At 47.9% G+C, this 22,203-nt stretch overlaps 2 protein-coding genes across 4 annotated transcripts in view; one reads left to right on the forward strand and one right to left on the reverse strand.

Moving 5' to 3' along the window:
* Positions 1-6,203, forward strand: part of GPR26 (G protein-coupled receptor 26) — an 81,016-nt gene extending 74,813 nt beyond the window's left edge. The window contains exon 3 of the mRNA XM_027596165.1: positions 6,065-6,203. Within this exon, the coding sequence (XP_027451966.1) occupies positions 6,065-6,101 (37 nt within the window). The 3' untranslated portion in view covers positions 6,102-6,203. The remainder of the gene's footprint in view (positions 1-6,064) is intronic.
* Positions 1-22,203, reverse strand: part of CPXM2 (carboxypeptidase X, M14 family member 2) — a 148,628-nt gene that overhangs the window by 14,583 nt on the left and 111,842 nt on the right. For all 3 annotated transcript variants that reach the window (XM_027596158.2, XM_027596159.2, XM_027596160.2), the window contains 5 exons: positions 15,865-15,953; positions 9,578-9,701; positions 8,159-8,355; positions 6,974-7,153; positions 1,382-1,679 (listed from right to left, as the gene is read on the reverse strand). In XM_027596158.2, the coding sequence (XP_027451959.1) occupies positions 1,382-1,679; positions 6,974-7,153; positions 8,159-8,355; positions 9,578-9,701; positions 15,865-15,953 (888 nt within the window). The remainder of the gene's footprint in view (positions 1-1,381; positions 1,680-6,973; positions 7,154-8,158; positions 8,356-9,577; positions 9,702-15,864; positions 15,954-22,203) is intronic.

Raw genomic sequence — 22,203 nt, forward strand, 5'->3', positions numbered from 1 at the left:
TTTCTGTACATGTTAAAAGATGGCCACGGGAACAAATCTGTTCACTACTTTTTTAGTTTTCTTTTCCCAAGCACGGACACATACCTGATTCAGCACGTGAAGGCTGAATCTAGCAAAGGGAAATAATATGATGGTTAATTAGGGAAAAAGAGAGCAGGAGGCGTGAATGTGAGCACATACTATGGGAAGAGGGGGAAGGCAGACAGGGGAGCGGGTCCCAGCCGTGTGCTTCTCTGGTAAGCTAGACGGAGAACACCTCACACCCGCCACCCACGTGAGCCTCACGACAGTCCCAAAGAGCTCACCATCTTCATCATTACCATCATGCCCATTTTGCAAATGGAAAATATGGGGTTCAGAGAGGTCGAGGAACTCCCCGGGGGTCATACAGCATCTGAGGGATGAACTGGAATGTGAATCTAGGTCTAGCTGACATGGAACGTTTTTCAAACTCATCGGTGGTTCGACAACCCTAACAAAGTCAAGAAAATAAGCAGTGAGCATCATGCTTGGGGTCTTGCCATCCCAAAGCTGAGGGACCTTAGGAAATGTGACACCCTCATCTCTCCTCGTCTGGGAGCCCTGGGCCGGCACGTCCCAGACGCAGCAAAGAAAGCTTATCCTGAAATGGGACCCCGGGGTCCTCTGTGGCTGCTATGAAGGAATTCCCGAAGTCCCTGCTGGTGGCCCCTCTGGTCCTGTGTGGATGCCAGGAGCAAAACCGTATACTCCCCACATCGCACGCAGGCGGGCTTCGACCAAATGCCCTGGTCCGCCTGGGAGGCCGGGCCACTGACCTCCAGCAGATGGGAGGTGTGTGAAACAGTGCTCACCACACATCGGGCCTCAGGACACACCCGCAGCTTGGAGTCACTTCACACCTGAGCGTGGGATCGATGCCCGGCCCTTCTGGGCACCTACAGCATGGGACACCCGCATGATGGGCACGGCTCTGGGTAAAAACACCCAGCCCCAGCACCAACACACACATGCTCTCTGCCCCTCGGCTGGGTTTGTTTTTGGTCTGATACTTCCACGCAAGTCTACATTTACCCATCTCTGGCCCTATAGAATCTGAATGGCTCGGTGCTGAGAGCAGGCCAAGCAGACGCAGCTCTGCCCCCTTTCTTGCTTAGAGAGATCCCTTCGGATCTCCAAGCCCTGGTGATCTTGTTCATAAAACGGGGAGTAGCCACACACCCCAAGACTATCGGAAGGATGAAGGAGGAGTGTGCACAGAGTGCTGGCACCCTGTCCAAGCCAGACTACAGTCGCTACTATCCCATGACAAATGATAAGGGACGGCTGGGTCCCTCCCTGTCCCAGCCGTCCACCGCCACATTTGGCTGCACAACGACAGCAAGGCCCCCCAGAGACTTACTTCCGGCGACAGTGTGCCAAGAGGCCCCATTGACGGTCCCATCCTCTTTCTGGAAGTCCTCTGTGTGGCACACCCTCCGCCGGGCATCGGTCATGAGGCGGTGTGTGGAGGCGTAGGAGTAAGCCAGCCAGCGGAACACGTGGTCGTCGGGCGTGGGGCTGGGCTCCTGTGTCTTCCACAGGGACCGCACCATGTCGTAGGGGTACGCCACCACCAGCTCGCCGCCCTGAAGGTTGCCGCCCAGGACAAAGGGGATTTTTTCCATCCAGGCTATGACAGCCCTGGTCTCTACCGCCACCTGCAAACATGGCGAATTTAGGCAGGCTTCGAGAAATAAAAATCAGAAGGAAACTGCACTCTCGTCCTACTTTCCAAACAGGGGCGTAGTTGAAAGAGCCACCATTTTATGGAATACTTGTAGGAAAAATGTAGAATTTCAAAATCGGTCCGAGGAAAACTGGACTTTGTGCAAATCATGGATAAAAAAAGAGAAATCTAGGGAAGTTTCTTTTTTGCAGGAATGTTCCAGTTAATGCCCAGAGGGAAAGACAGAGTTAGTGTATCAACACTATGGCAACTCCAATGAATCAATGGGCCAGGCATGTTCATCCCTGGCTCCAGAGAGCGCAGAGAAAGAGAGAAAACCAACAGAATGTGTCTCCCGAGGGAAGGACATACACCTCAAAGAAAAACATCAACCCGGAAAATGACCAAGCCTCTAATCTGGGGGCCGGCAGCCTTTTTCTGCAAAGGACCAGATGGGAAATACTTGAGGTTTTGAGGGCCCTGCAGTCTCTGTCCCAACTACCCAACTCTGTCCTAGTAGCTGGGGAAGCACCAGAGACAATATGCGAATGGTGTTCCAATAAAACACCATTTACACCAACAAACCTGGGTGGGAAGTAGCCCACCTACAGGTTGTAGCTTGCCGACCCTGTTCCGTGGAGCCCAGTCCATTCTACATCTCATGCCAATTTACGGGAAACACAGAGGCAGAGGTTACATGACACGGTAGGTATATAGTTGGCAGCACCCAGACGGTGGAAAACGCAACAAGACGATCTAATCTAGTTGCTGACAACCTAGTTGTTACGAGATAAGCAACGAGCTGAACAACAGCAAAACTGCGAGGATAAAAGGCAGGAAGTGAAACAGGAGAAAGCTTCGGGTTAAAGGAGACTGGAAAGCCGGTGCACCGATCACAATGAGGGAGCTTTAGTTGGCTCCTGATTTAAACAGACCTGGGTGTCTCAGTCGGGTAAGCGGCCGACTCTTGACTTGGGCTCAGGTCGTGGTCTCATGGGTCGTGAGATCAAGTCCCACAAAGGGCTCCACGGTCAGTGGGGAGACTGCTCGAGATTCTCTCTCTCCCTCTGCCCCTCCCCCTCCCTCTCTCTCTAAAACAAATAAATAAATCTTAAAAAAGAGAGAGAGAATGGTAATAGGGCAAACGTGAACCCTGCCTGGATATTTCATAATACTAAGAAATAATTGATTTTGATATAATAATGGTAATTGTTCATGGTTTTAAAAGAGGCTCTGAACTTTTAGAGATACTTACTGAAATATTTGCAAATGAAATGACACCACCCCTGGGATTTGCCTCAGTAATTCTGGGAAGGAGGAGAAAGTGGGTGCAGATGTAGATGGACCGAGAACGGACAGGTGTTGAAGGTGAGATGGGCACACGGGGGGCCTGAAAGCTTTTGCTCCAATTCCATATGATTGGCATTTTTTTTTTTTATGATAAAAAGTTGAAAGAAAGAAAGAAAGAGAAAGAGTGAGAGGGAGGGAGGGAGGAAGGAAGGAACTCACGATGTTAGAAGCAAAAATTAGAAAGCCTGACATGGTCAATACTGATACGAATTCAATTATTTATCCTAAGTTACTGATTCCTATGAAGAGAATTTCAGCAGAAGAAAATTTGATAATGGAAAAGGAATAAACACTCGAAATGGCTTAGCTGTGCAGTACAGAAAGTTGACTGAGGAATGAAATTGACTTAGGATTAAGTTTTGTTTTTATTCCTAAACACATCAGGGGCCCTGGACGGGACTACTTGTTGTAGAACTTGGCTCATGACACAGTATCATCGCTGATCCATGCATGTCCTCTTCTCTATGTAGATACAATAAACACCCATAAACCCACCATCCGTGCCCAAAACCAGATCTTACGGACAATTTCTGTGTAATATGTGACTCCCCTGCCCCACCCTCCCGCTTCCCACTCGGAGGTAACCCCTGTATCCTCAATGATATGATTCTCGTTCTTTTTATTTTATCCTCTATGTGTGTGCTTAAAAATACATTATTTGGTTTTACTTGTTTTTGCTCTTTAAAAAAAGGGGGGGTAACCATACTGATTGTTGTCTTCTGCAATTTTTTTCTCTCCATTCATGTTTCCAAGGTGTATCTCTGCATTGTTGCCCAACTGCCCAAAGCTGTAGCTCAGTCTTTTCCACTTCGGTATGACAATGTCATCATTTATCTGTCCTTGTGATGGTGGGCAAACAGGTAATTTTCAATTTTTTGCTGGACTGAACAGCGTTGCTTTGAGCTTTCTTCTGGTATACGTGTGCTGAAATTTATCTTGCATAAATCGCCAGAAGTGGGACTGCAAAGTCATAGGAAATACACATATTCCACTTTACAAGATAATCAAATTATTTTCCAAAGTCACGGTGCTAATTTACACTTGCACCCACAATGCATGAGAGATCCACTGGCCCCACATCCTCTCCAACGCCCAACTACTGTCAGACTTCTTAATTTGCCAGCCAGTGGGTGTAAAATGTTCTCTTATTTGCATTCCTTAGTACTAGTAAGGCTGAACATATTTTCGTGTTTATTAACCATGTTTCCTCTTCCACAAATTGCCTCTTCATATTCTTATACCATTTTTCTATTGAGCCGTTTATATTTTTCTTATTTGTTCTTCTTTATGTATTTTAAAGGTCTCATTCTTTTCCAATTACCTATTTTGCAAATAATTTCTCTCGGTTTTTAGCTTCTCTGTTACAGTTTTTAAAATTTTTGATGAGTAAGCTTTCTTATTTTGAGGTAGTTGAGTTTATTAATCTTTTATTTTATGACTAATTGACTAATGTCTTTTAAAATAGCCTTCTTCACCCTGAAACTAGTTTTCCGTATTATAAAGATTCACTAAGAGATTTTACTGGGAGTGATTATTAAATCTTATCAAATGATTCTTTCTACAGACAGATCCCTTCGTAATTTTCTTCTTGGTTTTCTATCACTTCATTGATTTATACTCTTATTTTTTTATCACAATCTTTATACATTTTGGGGGGTTTCTTCTGTTATTCCTGTGCTAGTTTCTTTACCTATTTTTTAGCCTTTCTTCTTTGGAATATAATCACTGAAAGGTATAAAATTCCTGAAAGCACAGGAGTTTCTGTGGCCCTCTGCAAATTTTGATTTGTAACGTTTTCATTACTGTTGGGCTCCGATTATTTTTTAGTTGCCAATACGGTCTTTCTCTTTGACTCATTTCTAGAAGTATTTTTTTTTTTTATTTTCTAAAGACGTGATATTTTCATTAACCTTATTACTGTCTTTGGTTGAACTGTACGTTGGTGAGAGCATCATGGTCTGACTCGTATTCTCTGAAACTGGGTGAGATTTCCTTTACAGCCCAGAGCATTGTCAATTTTTGAAAACACTCCGGGGATTACTCAGGAGAATATATTATCATCTACCTAGTGGTTGTAGACTTCTTATAGATCACTATGTCAAGCCTGTTGACTGCTCTTCAGGTCTTTATCTTTGCTGACTGCTTATCTAATGTAACCACAATTGAAAAAGATATTTGCGGTGGCAGATTTGTGTAATTCCCCATGTGTTTCCCAAAAACAAGCTCAGAAAGCTAAGTTCAAGTCTTAAAGCAAAGACTGATATCCAAGGACCTTCTACGGCTATGAAGAATTCCTTATTTCTCATAGCCTCAGGGCCAAGAACGCTGGCAACCATATTCCAATTCTGGTCCAAGAGTTCCCAAATTATAACATCACTTGAATTCTCAGCTTTACCAGATGTCATTAGTACAATAGTCTGAAAGCAAAATATGTGTGTGTGTGTGTGTGTGTGTGTGTGTGTGTGTGTAGGGGATTGTATAGGATGGAATTAGGAAATATGAGAGAGAATGCAGAAGACTCAGAGGCCCTGAACCCTCTACCCCCCCATAAGCTGCCCATGGGCACCCTAACCACACCACAGATACTGCCACTGTCTGTCTACATCACTTGACTGGTTGCTTCTTGAGGACCTGGATAACACCATCCTGCATATCCCTAAATGAGGCAACCATGCTGGCCTTCCTCCAATAAGTGGTACCCACCCACGCGGTGGGCTGGAGCCCCAAGGCAGAGCGGGGGAGTTGCCTTCTATCCATTCATCATGTCTTCCTTGATTCCTCAGGAACAGAAGCTCGTTATGTTTGTTTTCTTGAGCTCGCAATGTGCTTGCCTAAAACATAGCATTTTCCGGCCTTCCCCGCAGTGGGTTGATAGCATGTTTTGACTAAATTCTGGCCAATGAGATTGAAGCGTTAAGTATTATGGAGGAAATCTAGGAATGACTCTTAAAATTAACTGAATTATCTAAGAGGAGGATCTTTTTTCTTTTTGGTTTTCTGAACTCTTGTTTCCCTCTTCCTTCACAGAGATGACAGCTGGACCCACTGCCATCTTGGATTTTGAGAATGGAAGTCACATGCTAACATGGCAGAGGCAGAAAGACAGACAAATCATCGGTTCCTGATGCTCATGGGGCTTCTATCTGGCCGGGCTTCTATCATCTGCCTTTAGGGTCCTTCTATATATAAATAAATAAATAAATAAATAAACAAACAAACAAACAAACAAACAACCTTCTCCCTCATTAAGCTGTTGCCATTTTGGTTTTTCCATTGTTCCCACTGAACCTAACCCTAACTCATACAAGCAATCAAGACAGCCCTCCTGAAGGACATATACTATCAGAGGTCAGGGGTAAAGAGGTAGATGACTATGGGCAGGGGAGGCAATAAAAGGCATGCAAAATTTTGTGAAAATTCTTTCTCCAACATATATTCTTTGCAAAAGAAGACTGGAAAATTTGGGGGGAACATTTCTCATTCAATGCATTTTTTTTTCTTTCCAAAGAAGCATGACATGTAATAATCCATGGGGATTTATTAAAATAAAATTAAGATCTCTCAAGCAATCAATAAGGTCTAAGGACAATTTCATAGCAATTCCATAGCACTGCCAAAGCTGAGGGTAGTAAGGATAGTAATGACCACATAGAATTCAGGGGCAGGGTTTTTGGCTTTTTTTGTTGTTGTTGTTTTTAAAGCCCTGTGTGGTTGTAAAGAAATCTAATTCAACGATTTCTCTTTTATGAAGAATATCCACAAATGTAAACTTTAAAGGTAGTTATTATCTAGCACACTTCCCCACTTTAGGAGAAAACATGAAAGAAAAAAAAAATAGTTTTGTCTTGTTCTTAAATGTCAGATCCTCCGCAAATACCAGCGGGTGTTAACTTTGGCCTTCCACTGCTCTGCAGATGACGGGGTATTTTTACTCACCGTGGCATTTTCAGACAGAAACCACTCAGGGATTGCAATATAGTGATTGGGAACTTTCCTTGGAATGTTCTGTCGGTCCTCTGCCTCCCAGAGCAGCGTGTTTAAGTCGGGAAAGTTGTTGTTGATGTCGATGCCATCGTGGGTCCAGCGCCCCAGGGACCAGCCACCCAGCTCCGAGCCCTGGGGGACAATTCCAAGCGTGAGGGACCCACAGGCTTCCAGACTTCTCTCACACAAGACGTCCCCGTCTCCACGCCCACCATCCCCACCTGGGTGTGTCTCTAAGCCTCATGGCCCTCTGGCCCAAAGACAGCACCCAGAACACTGAAGCATCTTCTAGTACTACTTGGTGGGTGGTGGGCAATATCGCCAAATCACCCCAAGAGGGAATGCAGAGCCTCACCCCAGTCACATGGCAGTGTTCAAGAAGTATTAAAATTTCTTCTCCCCTACCCCCCACCCCCAGAGAGCTTCTAGACTGGTCAGATGAAACTCTGTGTAGGAATGAATCCAAGAGTCCGGCATTGCAAAATCAACCACCACCGTGTTAACTTATTCTCCCTGCCACGCCCATGAGTCGGGCTTGCAAATCCCTGACCAACGGATCCTGCAAATCGGGCACTGAAAATCCCTAGCCAACTCTGTACCCATAAACACAACCACAATTCTGTATTATAAGGCATGCGTGTGATGGGTACCAAGCACAGTTTTCCACTTTATTCCCAGATAATACTAATAATAGCCTATACATAACTATAACCTACACAAACTCTACGTCATAATTAGAACATGAAATGTAAACAATATATCAGAATAATAAAAACAACTCTTCTCGGAGTACTGAAAGAATTATAGGCAACAAGTGAATTGAAGGCCTGCTTTGATTATGTGCTCCATCAATGTTCAGTGTTATTTTTATTCTGTTCTGTTGTGATCACTGAAAATGCAACCAGTATTATTCCTTCATGTTCACTTTTTCCAGTTTGTTGGCATGTCTACCTCTCGGGTACCCACGATTCTCAATTCCTGCTTTGCATCTTTCACGAGCCCTGTGAGTTTCCCTGCCTCAGCAGAGAGACACTGAAAGGGAAGCCAGTGATACGGAACAGAAATTGACTCGTGGCCCAGCGTGCTCTGCGGCTGGGGCCTACCGGCTGCCCTGAGCAAGAGGAACAGCATCATTACCCCTTCATAGGCCTTCTCATAGCCATCGGGGTTGAGGGAGGGGAGGATGTGAATCCGGGTCTCCTCCACCAGGCGGACGATGCGCGCGTTGCGGGCCAAGTACTCTTGGCACAGGAACTGCATCAGCAACAAGGTCAGCTCTCGGCCCAGCACCTCGTTGCCGTGGGCCCCTGCGATGTAGTGGAACTCCGGCTCACCTTTACTCAAAGACGGGAAAAAAATACAGGTTCATATCGATGCTTCTAGCAGGACAGCCCTTACCATTTAGGATTAAAAAACCCGAGTAATATCAACTTACAATTCTACCCTATCTCTTCTTTCAAATAGGCCCCCCAAATTATATCACTATACTTTTTTTTTTAATTCCCAAATAGGCATATAAGAAAATGTGTAGAAAACTCTTAGATGATACCAGCCCCTGAGTAATCATGTTTATTTTTATTTAACAAGAATGGAGAAAGTAACACAGTGCGTAGGGTTTAAAATTTACAAATGAAACACAAGCCATAACAATGATTTTTCTCTTTTGGGAGGCAATCGTTCTTCTCAAAAGAAGGTCCTATTAAATCTTACAAGGACACAAAGATGGATAAATAGAAGCAGAAAACAGATCAGCAGGGGACATCAACACCGACACAATTTTGTAAGGGGGCTGGCTGCCTTTGAGGTTTTCCTCTTCTGAGCTCAGCTTTTCCAGTGTTGGGGCTTATCAGTGCCCAGCATGGGCTGACAATACTTCTTCTCTCACTGGCAAAGCTACTGCTTTTAAGGAAATGTGATTTTTACCTGCAGATCAAGCCCTTACCCTTTCAAAGAAACTCCTAAGAGGAACTCCTGGAATACTGACAAATTTAGAGTTGAATGAAGCAGACAAATCTCAGACTTAATCATCGGTGGATTTCTAAAGGACTCGTAGATTTACCAAAAAGAAAACCTGAGAAGCCCCTCTGACCTGGAGGAGAATCCAGGTTCCAGAGGGACTGAATGAGAAATGGCTGAAGATAGGAAATGCTCGAAAGTAGAATTAAATTAAAAAAAAAAAAAAATAGGGGACCTCCCTCTAACTTAAGCCATTAATAACTTAAGTCCAGAACTTTCTTCTATAAAAGGATTCAGTCCTAACCAACTCCGGCCACTTTTTCCTTTGGCCAGTGTGACTGGCCTCAGACCTGGAGAATAGAATTAAATGTGGTTCATTTGGAGAAAAGGAAGGTATCTCTACCTTAAATAAGTCAACAGCCCATATCACAAGATAAGAGCGTCACGGAACCAAAACTGGCAGACTCTGTGTGAGAGAGTGGTGAGTGGACAGCGCCTGGCCTGTTTCATGAACGTTCTCACAGAGGGGAGCCATTTCCTGGCTCTTTAAGAAGGCACAAGACATGGAGGGACAGGTGCCTCACAGAGGGGTAACCTCACCGACTTCATGCTCCCCAGGGTGGTCAGAGATCTCCACGGCATACAGCTTCAGGCCCTGGTGGCTCTTGCCAATGTTGTAAATTCTGGTGATGTTGGGGCACATTTCGTTCACAACCTTCATCAGCTGAAAAACAGAATGGAGTTAAGGCTCTAAGCAATGATGGTCGTGCTCTAAAGGCACAGAGCTCCCAAGATAGCACCCGCTGGTCCCCTCCCACAGCCCCCCTGCATGCCCTCACCCTCCCCAAACACCAGGGCTATCCCCTCCACCTGGAATGTTCTCTTCGGGTTGTGATTCTCACCTTCCTTGGCTGTGGGCTTACCTTTTTATTGTGGTTTCCTGTTTTATTTTTGTCTCCTCGCTAGACTACAGATGCTTTTTTTTTTAAGATTATGTTTATTTATTTGACAGAGAGAGAGAGCACAAGCAGGGGGAGCTGCAGGCAGAGGGAGAAGCAAGCTCCCCGCTGAGCAAGGAGCCCGATGCGGGACTCGATCCCAGGACCCTGGAACCATGACCTGAGCCAAAGGCAGACGCTTCACCAACTGAGCCACCCACGCGCCCCAAGACTACAGATCTTTTAAGGGACAGATTGAGCCTTTGCTCTCCATAACCCTGCCTAAATAAATATTTATTACCAAATATCAATTTTTTCTCATAATTTAATGAGCATCTTTGGTGTGTCAGGCTGAGGGAAGACACGGCTTCCACCCTCCTGGAGCTTACGGTGCAAAACAGAGGGGAGTCATCTGATGACCCAGTTCACTGATGCTAAGTAAGGGGCTGCAGGGAAGCCATGATAATGGTGCATCACGTGGTGAAAAGGTGGGGAAAGCAGGCTTTGACGAGGAAGTAAAAATCGATATGTGTTATTTCCTGAATTTTACATTTAAAGTTGAGCTCGTTAGACCGAGAGCTTCGGTCTGAAGGGATGAGATGAGCTGCCAAAGGAGGTAAGGAGGGCTCTGCTGGTCACAGGAGTACAGGCTGCCCTTGAGAGGAATCGGGGGGGGGGGGCTGTTGGGGACTCTCGTCCACAACAGGGCAAAAGCAGAGGCCCGCCATCAGTGGAGAGACAGCACGTGAGGGAACCACGGCTTGTACGCCCATCACCATGGGGACACATAACATGCTGCAGGGTTGAAGTGGGACCACGTGCACAGCACCACATCTTCCCAAGGGACACAGTGTCACTAATAATGTCAACTATTGCATTAGCCACACATTCTATCTCTTCACTGATTTTCACTGTCATGACCTGCAGGTGAAGTAAGTAAGGCAGAGGTGATTGTCCCCATTCTACAGATATGGAGACTGAGGCTCGAGAACCATTAATGATTTGCCCAGGGTCACCCAGCTGGTACCAGGTGCTGTGGACTCAGGGCTCTTCTGTGTCCCTGAAGGTGCAGCAAAGCAATGAACACCAGCACATCTCTGCTGCCCGTTTTGTCAGCTGCACGCCATGACCATTCTGAAGATGGCCACAGCACAATCGCCATCTGATTTAGGGTCCCACGTACCAGTCCCTGCAGACTGCAGTCATCCTCATCTACCACCATCAACCTCAGCAAATCCTGAGCAGCAGATGGTCCACTGCCTTGGTTCAGATCAATGACTAGTTCTGCAGACACAGCCCCTCCGGTCATCCTTAAACTAGGCAACAAACACAACCATCCAGCACACAGCTTGGCTGTCACTTAATGCCTACCCTCCTCCTCCGTCCGATCAGCTGCAGGAGCAACATGCCACCTGTGTTTGAGATCAGGACCTTGACACTGGAGCACAAACTCCACCTTCCGTTGGACGCACACTTAGCCGTGGAGACATCTCTCGGTATGGGACAGCCTCAGCCGTGACTCACCAGTCACCTTTTTATACCCCAGCCATCCTAGCGTTTTCCTCCCAGCCACATTCCCTCCATGTGCTGTGGTGTCATGAGCACCTTTACACATGAGAATGAGGACACAGGCATTTGAGGTTCTTTCCAGTTCTCTCTGCACAGAAAGAAATTCTCCCTGAAATGCCAGGAAGGGTTTCCCCAGTGGCCACCAGCCCCATTAACGACCTAGCTGGTGACCCACCTTGCTTATTCCCGAAAAGAGTCAAAGATGTCTTATTGGAGTTGCAGTCTTGATGGTTAAAGTGACAGTAAAGACTAGAACTTCTTCCTGGCCTCAGAGCATGCATTCTCAGTGGGGGCGACATCACCCCCCAAGAGGCAAAAACTGGTTGTCTGGGGCTAAAGGTCTCACACATCGCAATGCTTTGTGGCCCTCCAAAGCTCAGCCCTACCCAACAAAAATCTTACTGGTTAATATTTAATATAATGCGCAGAGGATAATTAAGAAAGTGTCTAAAAAGCCTCCTGGGGGTGGGGTGGTGATAATGAAACCACGTTGAGATCGATCACCTAGAGAGCGTGTGGGTTTGCAGAGTCTGAGCCTCATTGAAACTCTGTTTCCTCATCCCTGAGATGGGAATACACTTTGCCAGCCTCGTATCTACTAAAACCTAGGCTCTGCTGCTTCCCTCCTCCTCTGCGGGAGAAACAGAGCCCTTTTCTCTAGCAATTCAGTTTCCAGCAATATACAGGAAGGGACTTCTGCATAAAGGATGCAACAATGACAGGCACATGGCACTTGCTGTGGTGGCTTCACCCTCTCCCCGGGGACACTAAGCCGGGAGATGTCCCAGTGCTCCAGGGCACAAGGCAGCGGGGAAGAGCACACTCCATCTGCTCTCTGGGACGTTCTGCAGCATCACAATTTTCCACAAAAGCGTGGAAAATGGCTCGTGATCCAACATTAACTGAGGGAAGCAAGGCAAAATTATCACCATCCTCTCATCAAAATCGAATGAATTCTGTGAATGTAGAGACTGAAACCCCGGACAGGAATGGGGGAAAATGCAAACGGCTGATTCTTGAGGGCAGTGGGCAGAGGGAAGATGGACCTTAGACTTTGGGTTTGCATTTGATGTTGACATAGTATTGTTTCTCCAATGAATTAAAGTGTTTTTTAAAAAGGGTGGAGGGAGAAGAGAAAAAGTCCCCTTCCACCAGCTTTATTCATTTGCCTGAGAAACAGGCACTGCATCTGGTCCCATGAAGAAGGAATCCCAGAGAGCAGGAGGGGAGAATGGTGGTAGGAGGCACCCAGGGTTAAGGAGATGGGCTCGTCCGGGTCCGCTGGTGGGCTGCCCTGCCCCGGCTTCTTGCCACCATCACCCCCCCCCCCCCGCCCCCGGCAGGTGCCCCACAGCCTGGCGCCCCTGACCCGCCTTCGCTGCCCTGGAAATCAAAGTCAAATCATGAACCTTTTCCTCAAAACCACTTATTTTCTTCCCTTTGTGGATGGTACCCCACCCTCCTGGGAGGCATGCCAGACCCCCCTCTCTCTCTCCCAACTCGTTCCAACAGGAGACCCAGGACTAGCCAGTCCTCCTCAGAACTGCCTCTCTCTCATCCGTCTTCAGGCCTGGTGGCCCCTCTCCTGGGGACCACGGCCGTCCCCAACAGTCCACTCCCCACAAGCCTTCCAGACGGATCTCCCTAGAACACTGCTCTGCCACATAAAACCTCCTCTGATTCTCAGACGCTATACAAAAGCCTCTCCGAGCACTCAAGCAAGCCTTCTCTCCCAGCAGACTGTTCCAGAAGCGTGCCATTCTGCTCCTACTTCCACCCCTTTGCTCTTGCTGCCTGGGGTGCCCTCCCTTCTGTCTCCACCTGCCCAAGGCTGGCCAAAGGCCCCGGATCATAGCCGACCCCATGTGCATCCAAAGCCCATCCCAACCAGGCCAACCGGGCCGGTCACTTCTCCCTCCCATCCCCCAAAAATCTCCCCTGGCAGACCTCTGAAGTATGTATTTATCTAGTACACGTTACAGGTTTATGACAAAGTGACAGAGTCTCTGCCCTCATGGTCCCTAATGAAAGAGATGCGTATAGACAAAGAGGTGACCCAGCAATCAGAAATGGTGACACATGCTGTGAAGGCTGGAGTGCTCCTGGAGGGGTGGCCTCACTCTGCCCCGCGACATCAGTGATGCGAAACCTGCTCTTTGCCATCTCCTTCCCTTCCCAGCCACCCGCCAGGGTCCCCCTGCAGGAGAACAGCACCTTCTAAGTCAGTGCTCGGGAAATATTTCCTGCACACATTCTCAGCATTTCCCATGCAACATGTTTTTCTATTTTCTCTTTTCTCTTCCTGCTCCGCTGCTGTTTCTCATTGTTTTGTTTGTTTGTTGGTTGGTTGGTTGGCTGGTTGGAAATGTCTCTCTCAATACTAGGATAAACTAACATTTTTTTTTTTCTGAAGTAGAAAGATTTCTATAGTAACCCAGCAGACTCCATATGGGGAATTACTAAAAATGCTGGCTTCTTTTTCATCCCCAGGAGCCAGGAATCCAAATGGCAAATCACTTCCGGCTTGAACACCCTTCGGGATTGATAGATGCTCCCCTGAACGGCTTCCAGTTGAGGTCTGAGGAGCCCTGGGGTCACCCACCATCACCTGCAGGGGCTGCACTGGCCACTCCAAGTGTCTCCTTGGCTCTACATCACCAAGTGATGGTGAGCAGAGTTGCCCAGGAAAATGAAGTACACTCCACTAGTTCTCCTTTTCTGCAAGGACCCCGATTTTCTACACGGAACAACTATTTAAAGATACCAGCTACCCAGAGTCTCTGTGCAGTAGCTCATTTTAAATGCATTTAGATTCATTGCTTTTGACATTAATTGCACCAGCTGAGTGGATATTTGCCCAGTTTCTGGACTCGCAAAGATATCCCGAGATGTGCAGTAAGCAAAGCTGAATTAACCCACAAGTGCTCCGTGAAATGGAAGCGTGAGCTGAGCCATATGAGTGCCAGAGAATGCAGAGCAGCAGGGATGATTCACAGACCTCAGGTCCAGACACATTATCCTGATTTCTAAAGAGCACGACAGCAAGACAATTTCTCTAGCATGTTCCACCTCTAAGTCTAAGCTGACAGGTGTCTGGAAGCTCTGTGGGAGTGTCTCAGATTAAATGACATTGAGACAAACAGGGCTTGTTGATTCCCTGGGATGAGGCGGAGAGGCCTCTGGGCTCAGTCTAATTGCTCCGACCTCAGGAATGTCTCCGGCACTTGGACTGGGCCTCTGGCTCCTTCTCTCGGCACCCATGAGCCCTTGCTTTGAGCCTTGCTAATTTGCTCTTGGTGAATCCTTGTTCTGTAAATGCATTCGTGGGGATATCTCTCCATTCTGTCTCTTCAAACAGATTCTCAGGTATCCAAGGATTTCTCATTTGTCAGTGTCCCCCAAGCATTCCAAGCACCGTGCTGGGGGCAAAGGCTGAACAGGATTTTATAGGCAAAGCACTCAGCACAGACACTGTTCTTTCAGCTTGTCCTCATAAATGGCTGGTCCCTTCTCCCCTTCGGGCCCAGTATGCAAACACTGTCCACGGCTCGGAATTACTTGGTTTCTGTAACTAAATCTGGGGACGATCTCGGCTGGGGTGGACTTTTGCTCCTAACGGCACTAAAATCCTAAGATCTAGAAAGGTATCAGTCAGTAGTTCTGAAGCCTGGCCGTACGTTAGAAACGCAGGGAGAGCTTTTAAAAATTTAGACCTCCAGGCCCTCCTCCTAAGGATTCTGCTTTAAAAAGTGGCCTGAGGTGAGGTTCAGGTACAGATATTTTTCCAAATTTCCCCAGGTGATTCCGTGACATAACCAAGACGGACAATCAGAGAGTGAATAACAAGGGGTAGAGTTCTAGATTTCCTTGGTGACTGGGCTTCCCCATCAGTAAGGTCGGGAAATAGTCCCTGCCCTCCTGGGGCGGTTAGGAGGGCTGACCACACTGATGCAGGTAAACTGCTCAGGTAGTAAATTAACATGGGTCCTACATGAAGGCTCCCAGCTATGACTTTTATCGGTGGTGTTCTAGATCCTTTTTCTTCTTTAACTCTGCCTATGACTAACATCCTCAAGTCAGTTATCACTCAAACACACAGTGAATCTTAAGAACTATTATTAAATCAGAAAAGTCTGGGTCCAGATTCTGTTTCAACCATTTGCTGGATAGGGAGCCTTCCTCTGGTCACTGGAACCCCAGTGAGGCATTCTCAATGTAGAAACCACAAGCATTCAGTGTGGCTTCAGAAAACCAAAAGGACCATTCAGATTCCTATCCCAAACACACCATCCTAATTTCTAGAGAGAAAAACAAACAAACAAAAAAACTATGTTCTTCCGGGCACAGGATATAATGCTCTTTGAGAATTCTGGAGCTTACCTGGCGCATTTCCTTATAGTTGTGGTGCTTAAAATCCAGGTCATCAGTGGTGGTCATTTCGTTCCTTCGATGATAATAGTTATTTGGATCTAGGGATAGAAATACGGTTTTGAATGCACTCACATAAGTCGGTTACTTGTAAGGTCAGGAAACAGTCCCTGCCTTCCTGGGGTGGTTAGGAGGGCTGACCACGTTGCCTGATTCATGTGGAGACACAACCCAATCTCAAGCAAGCTTCTAACATATGCACAGAGGTGAGACAGCCAACTTTCGAGAAGCATCTCAGGAGTCAGAATTAGCCAGTGGTGGAGATGGACCTGGAGCCAGAATGCCTGGTTCAAATCTCCACTCTCCTACTTAAGTGCGGTGTGAACTTAGATAAGTCCCTGGAGCAGTCTCTGCCTTAGTTTCTTCACCCGGAAACAGGGAAGAAAGGTACTTCCCTCATTGGTTCTCGGTTGGTGTTAGTTGGAATAATCTATGTGCCTGGCAAACTGTTGGCACTGAATGAATGAGTGAGTGAATGAATGAATCATTGAATGAATATCACAACTCTATACACAAATGGAAACTTCTGGAAGTATGGTGCACACTATTAGTTACTCATCCAGCATTCAGTCCACTTCCATCCTTCCTAACAGAAACCCTGTGTGGTTTGGGAATCACCCCAAAGCTTCCAGGAAACAGACCTCGCATCCCAGCCCAGGGAGCCAGCGTGACTGGTGGCAACCAGTCAGAGCCCAGCACACCCTGGCCACTCTTCCTGGTCCAGATGGGAGGGAGGCACAGAGGAGTGAGAATCTCTCCGGAGTAGAGGACAGAAAGAACCCCACCAACATCAGGAGCTACTTCCAATCACGTGACTTGTCAAATTCCCTTACTCACTAAGCCAGGGGGGCTGGGGTTTCTGTTGTTGGAGCCGGAGACCCCAACAGGCAGGATCAGGCTATATTAACACTGGTCACCTATGGGGACTGGGATTCAGGGGTCTGGGAGGAGAGGTCTGCTCTTGACTTGATTCTCTTCCCCACATAAACTGACCTTTTCCTTTAATACATGTAAGCCCTGTTGTTTATATAATTATGAGAACAAAGGACCCTCAGAATTAGGAGAAGAGAGGACCCTCAAAGGACAGGCTGGGGAAGAAGACTGAGGAGGAGTATAAAGGGGAAGAGCACTCAGTGAACCTGGAGGGCTTTCCCTGGACCTGGACGCAGGTCTTTCCCTGGCCGCAGCCAGCCCCGTGGCATCTCCAACTGGACGAGGAAGACAGAAATCCTGGCCAGCTCCTGACGTAGAGAGAACATACTGCTCTCGACAGGTGACTCTCCTAACCCAGACCCCTGCAGGCAAGGCTGAAGCCACAGCAGCTGTGGGTTTGATCCAAGAGGCTCGAAGGGGGAGTCCAGAGGCAGTGGCAGGGGTGGGTGACAGAGGGATGAGCGTTTGTTCCGAGTGGTATCAGGAGCCGTGGGTCCCGCTTTGTGCCACCAAAGGTGCTCCTCAGACCAGCACTCCAGCTGCCTGTAAACCCAGCCCAGACCTACTGAATCAGAACCCACAGTAAAAACAATCCCCGCTGACTCCACAGGCTCGGAAGTCTGAGGAGCACTCTGTTAAAGAACCAAGCATGCTGCCGGCAGGAACGAGGCCCTGGATGCACACTGCACACAGCTCCCGTCCACCGAGCCATGGCCATGACCGCCGTAACCGACCTTGCCAGGGTTCGCCTGCACTGGCTTCACCCTTGAGAACTGTGGCTCCATGCAATGCGCTGAAAATCACAGAGAGACCCAAACGCCAACAAACCAGATTTTAGTATCCACCAAAGTATTATTTGCCAGTAATACCATGAGAAACAAGGACTATCCCTGAAAGGGAGAAAGTAGGAGGGCAGGCTGCCATTTTGTCCAGGAAAGAGCAGAAGCCGATCAGGTTTTGCACAGCCCCCCCCCCCCAACACATTTCAAGCACTTTCCTTCTGGGAGTGTGGGCTGGCCACAGGCAAGCTGCCTCCCCTTGGGTTTCCAAACCTGTATGTCTCAAGGCAAAGGTAAAGCATAGTTTTCACATTAATTTACACTTCGTTTACCCATATGATGTTTTCTAAGAGCTACTCAACACTCCCCAAGTCCAGGGGCCTCTTTCCAAAACTCTTTAAAGCCCCTTTGCCTTCAAACACAAGTTATGCCTTCAAGGTTCTTAAAAAGGATTGAAGAAAAACTCAGAACTCTAAGTACAAAGGAGCTCCACGTTTGGCAATGTTCTGCCTTCCTTAAGACTAGTCAATTTGCCTAAGGACAAGGGTACAAGTTTCAGAACTATCTCAAAACCACAGGTCAGTATTCTTCACAACTTCCCATTGCCCACATTTGGAGCAAATAATTCTTTATCAACTGATTCTGATTAGATGAAGTTTTACCGAGAACCTATTAAGAGCTTAGTACTGCAGGTAAAGAGATGAGCAAGAACCGAATCTGGTCCTCCTGGGGCCCGGAGTCTGCGATCCCAGGCAATTAGTCAAACTACTGGCCCCTTCCTCTTTCTGTGGGCAAAAGACCCCCTTTTCCTGTGGGGAATCTATTCCAGATGTTTCAGATAAAATTGCCTTGCCTAGTATGCACAGTTAGGAGTATGTGACTGAGGTTCAGGCATGAAACAGCATCCTCTACCCATAGTCACTGGCTCAGAGGTGATCCCAAGATCCTAGGATCCAAGCTGGGAATCAGACGACTTTCCTCCCAGAGATAAGAGGAGAGTCTCCTTCCCCTGGAGTTGCTCAGATGGTGGAATGAGTTTGGGGTGTTGGTCTCCCTGTCTGTGAGATGAACAAAAGGGGAGGCCTGACTCCCTGAGAAGACCGTGACATAGGGGAGACCTATTCTTGCCTGAAGCCAGAGTCAGAATCAGATCCACCCCTGGAATTTTCATTTATGTGAGCCAAAATCCCTCCCCCCATAAGCTAATTAGAATAGGGCTTCTGACATTTGAAACGTAAGTCCTGATTCAGTCTGTGAGGCCTTTATCCTCACAGATGGAGCTTGGGAGAATCAGTTTCCTGCTTCCCTTAGAGTGTGTGGTTTCACACGTCATATGTCCTGAACACCAGCCGATTCCTTCCGCAACACCTTAGTTACAGGGACAAACTCCCGACAGGGCGTGTAGAGCCTAAAACCATGCCCTTGACTTTTCTTCTCTTATTCAGCTATTTAAAATCCTGCTTTGCCTGAATTTGTCTACTGATTATGTATGCATTGTGGGGGTTGAATTATGTCCCCCCCACAAAAAGACATGTTGGAGTCCTAACCCGTAGCACTTCCGGATGGGACTTTATTTGGAAAGAGGGTTTTTACAGAGGTCAGCAAGTTAAAATGAGGTCATTAGAGCGGGCCCTGACCCATTATGCCTGGTGTCTCTAGCAAGGGGGGGCGGGTGCAGACACAGAGGTAAGCATGCAGAGAAAAGGCTCTGTGGAGGTGAGGGCACAGATGGGGTGATGCATCTACAAGACAGGGAAACCAAAGACTGCCAGAGGTGACCCCCCCCCCAGAAGCTGGGGTAGAAAGAGGGAGCAGGTTCTCCCTCACAGCCTTCGAAGGAGCCAGCCCTGCTGACGCCTAGCTCTAGATAGAACTTCTGGCCTCAGGGCGCCTGGGTGGCTCAGTCGTTAAGCGTCGGCCTTTGGCTCAGGTCATGGTCCCAGGGTCCTGGGATCAAGCCCCGCGTCGGGCTCCCTGCTCCGCGGGAAGCCTCCTTCTCCCTCTCCCACTCCCCCTGCTTGTGTTCCTCTCTTGCTGTGTCTCTCTCTGTCAAATAAATAAATAAAAATCTTTAAAATTAAAAAAAAAAAAAAAGAACTTCTGGCCTCCAGGACTCAGACAGTAACTTTCTATTGTTCCAAACCACCCAGGTCTGGGCACTCTTTACGGCAGCCCTAGGAGACTGCTAGGAACCTGGGACATTCCTGCCTCCTCACTGCCATGGACACCCGCTCTTCCCATCCCCACACACACGCCAGCTCACTCCACGGGGCTCTTTTTAAAAGACAACAGTGATCATTCCAGATCAAACCGAATTCCTGGAAATCCGGGGTGGGGGGGATGGTATCAAGATTCTTGGACTGTTCTGCTTTGCTATTTGCTTGCTTTGGGGACCTTGCTTGATGGGAGCGGGCGTTCAGTGGGGACAGGAGAGGCTATCTTTGCTGGAAAGGAGGCTCACATGCAATCAAGAATCACTGGGCTCACAATGCCTTTGACATTCCTATCCAGAGCAGGCGATCCATAGAGGCAGAGATTAGAGGTCACAGGGATGGCGGAGGGGGTCAGGAAGTGATGACTCGATGGGCCCCGGTGGGTGGGTTTATGGGTCCACGATGAAGTTCAGACACCAGACAGAGTCGGTGATTGCAACACCTTGTGAATATGCTAAATACCACTGACGTGTATCTTTAAAATGGTTCATTGGACGTTACACGAGTTTCACCTCATTTTTTTTTTTTTTTTAAGGGCTGCCTGCCTCCTCTGCAGACGAGGAGGCCACCAGAGACACATCGCCAGAAAAGACAGTTGTCAAAAGTGCTGATGTTTCTACAGTTCCCCAATAATCAACATGGAGCGGCTGGACCAAGAAGAGAAACCACGAGTTTATTTAAGCTCAGTAAGGGCACATTGCCCTCAGTTGCAGGGAGAAGAGGCAGCACCCAGCAAGGCTGGATCCCCCTGAACTGAGAGGGGTTCCCATGGGGTAAGGATGCCTGACACGCTTCCCTGGTTATACTGCGAGAGCTCTGGGGGCAGTGAAGGTGTCTGTCTTCTCCCAGAATCCCAGGGCCCTGCCTCAGAACGGGCACATCCTACGTGTCTGATGTATGAATGCAGGAGTGAGGAATGAATGAATGGGGTTACGGATGGATAGAGATTCCAATCAAGTTACTCAAGAAAGACTACTTACGAAAAAGTTAACACTTTCTGGGGCTGGGAGACCTCTGAGAAGGGGCCCACTTCATGCTGCGATGCTATGCCCTATCACCAGGGTGGAACGAAGGCGGAAATGTAGGGCAGAGGGCGTCGTGAATGCCAGCCACATCCTTGGGGCTGAGAACAATTATGGGACATTATGCCATCTCTGGGTCTCTAGTGGACTAGTTTTCTAGGGCCGCCAGAACAAAGTATCACAAACTAAGCAGCTTAAAGCAAATGTACCCTCTTGCAGTTGTGCACGATAGGGGTCTGAAATCAAGGTGTGGGAGGAGCTGTGCACACTCGAGGTTCGAGGGGAGGAGCTTTCCTGGCCTCCTCCTAGCTTCTGGCAGTTGATGGCCACCCCTGGCTTTGTAGCCACATCACGCCAATCTCTGCCCCTGTCGTCATATGGCCTTCTCCCTCTGTCTCTCTGTTTTCTCTTCCTAAGGACACCAGTCACTGGATTTAGGGCCCACCCTCATCTTAGCTGATCACACCTGCAACCCTCTTTCCAAATAAGATAACATTCCGAGGTCCCCGATGGACAAGAATTGGCGGGGGTGGGGGACGCTATTCAACCCAATGCAGTCAGTCATGGCATGCCCCATAGAAAGGCCCACCGGGGCAGGACCGCCCGCCTTGCCGAACGGAGCTACTCTGGTATAGTAAGAGGGAGGCTTCTTGCTGTGTTCCTGAACCCAGGGCAGGAGGGAAATCTGTGGTTCCCCATGTGACCTGCTCTCTCATCCCCAAATCTGAGTCCTCTGCACAAGGGGGAGACATGAGAGGGAGGCACTCTGGTTTCTGGAAAAGTAGAGGTTTATCCCCATCAGCAGGTCCTGAGAGCAGCCACAGCCTGCAGGAAACACACAGAGGACAAAACAAAACCAGGATGAGAAGAAATGAGACACCTTCTCGCTCACCCTCCCACCATCCGTGCGGACTGATGACCTTAGAAATGAGTTAGCCACAGAACCAACGGTCCAACCAAGGGCAGGAGAAGAAGAAAGGAGGTGAAAGTGGGGAGAATGACATCTGTTCTGCAGTGACCATGTAAGGGCACTCAACAAATGGCTCTTGCTTCGCCTTCGGGGGGGGTCTGTGCATCAGCAATGGAAGAGCAGATGAACAGTGACAAGGAAGAAGGAGTGCAGCCCACGTGAATTCCAGGAGAGCAACAGAGTCCTTCTCATGGAACTCATGGCTTTGAAAGGCAAAAGGCTCCATCAAGCCAGGATGGGACAAAGGAGGGGGAGGGAGTTCCTGGTCTCTATCTAAAAAAGAAATGAATTGCACTACTAGGTATTTACCCCAAAGATACAAATGTAGGGATCCGAAGGGGTACGTGCACCCCGATGTTTATAGCAGCAATGTC

This window comes from Zalophus californianus, chromosome 15 (assembly GCF_009762305.2).
Source record: "Zalophus californianus isolate mZalCal1 chromosome 15, mZalCal1.pri.v2, whole genome shotgun sequence".
NCBI classification, from domain to species: domain Eukaryota; kingdom Metazoa; phylum Chordata; class Mammalia; order Carnivora; family Otariidae; genus Zalophus; species Zalophus californianus.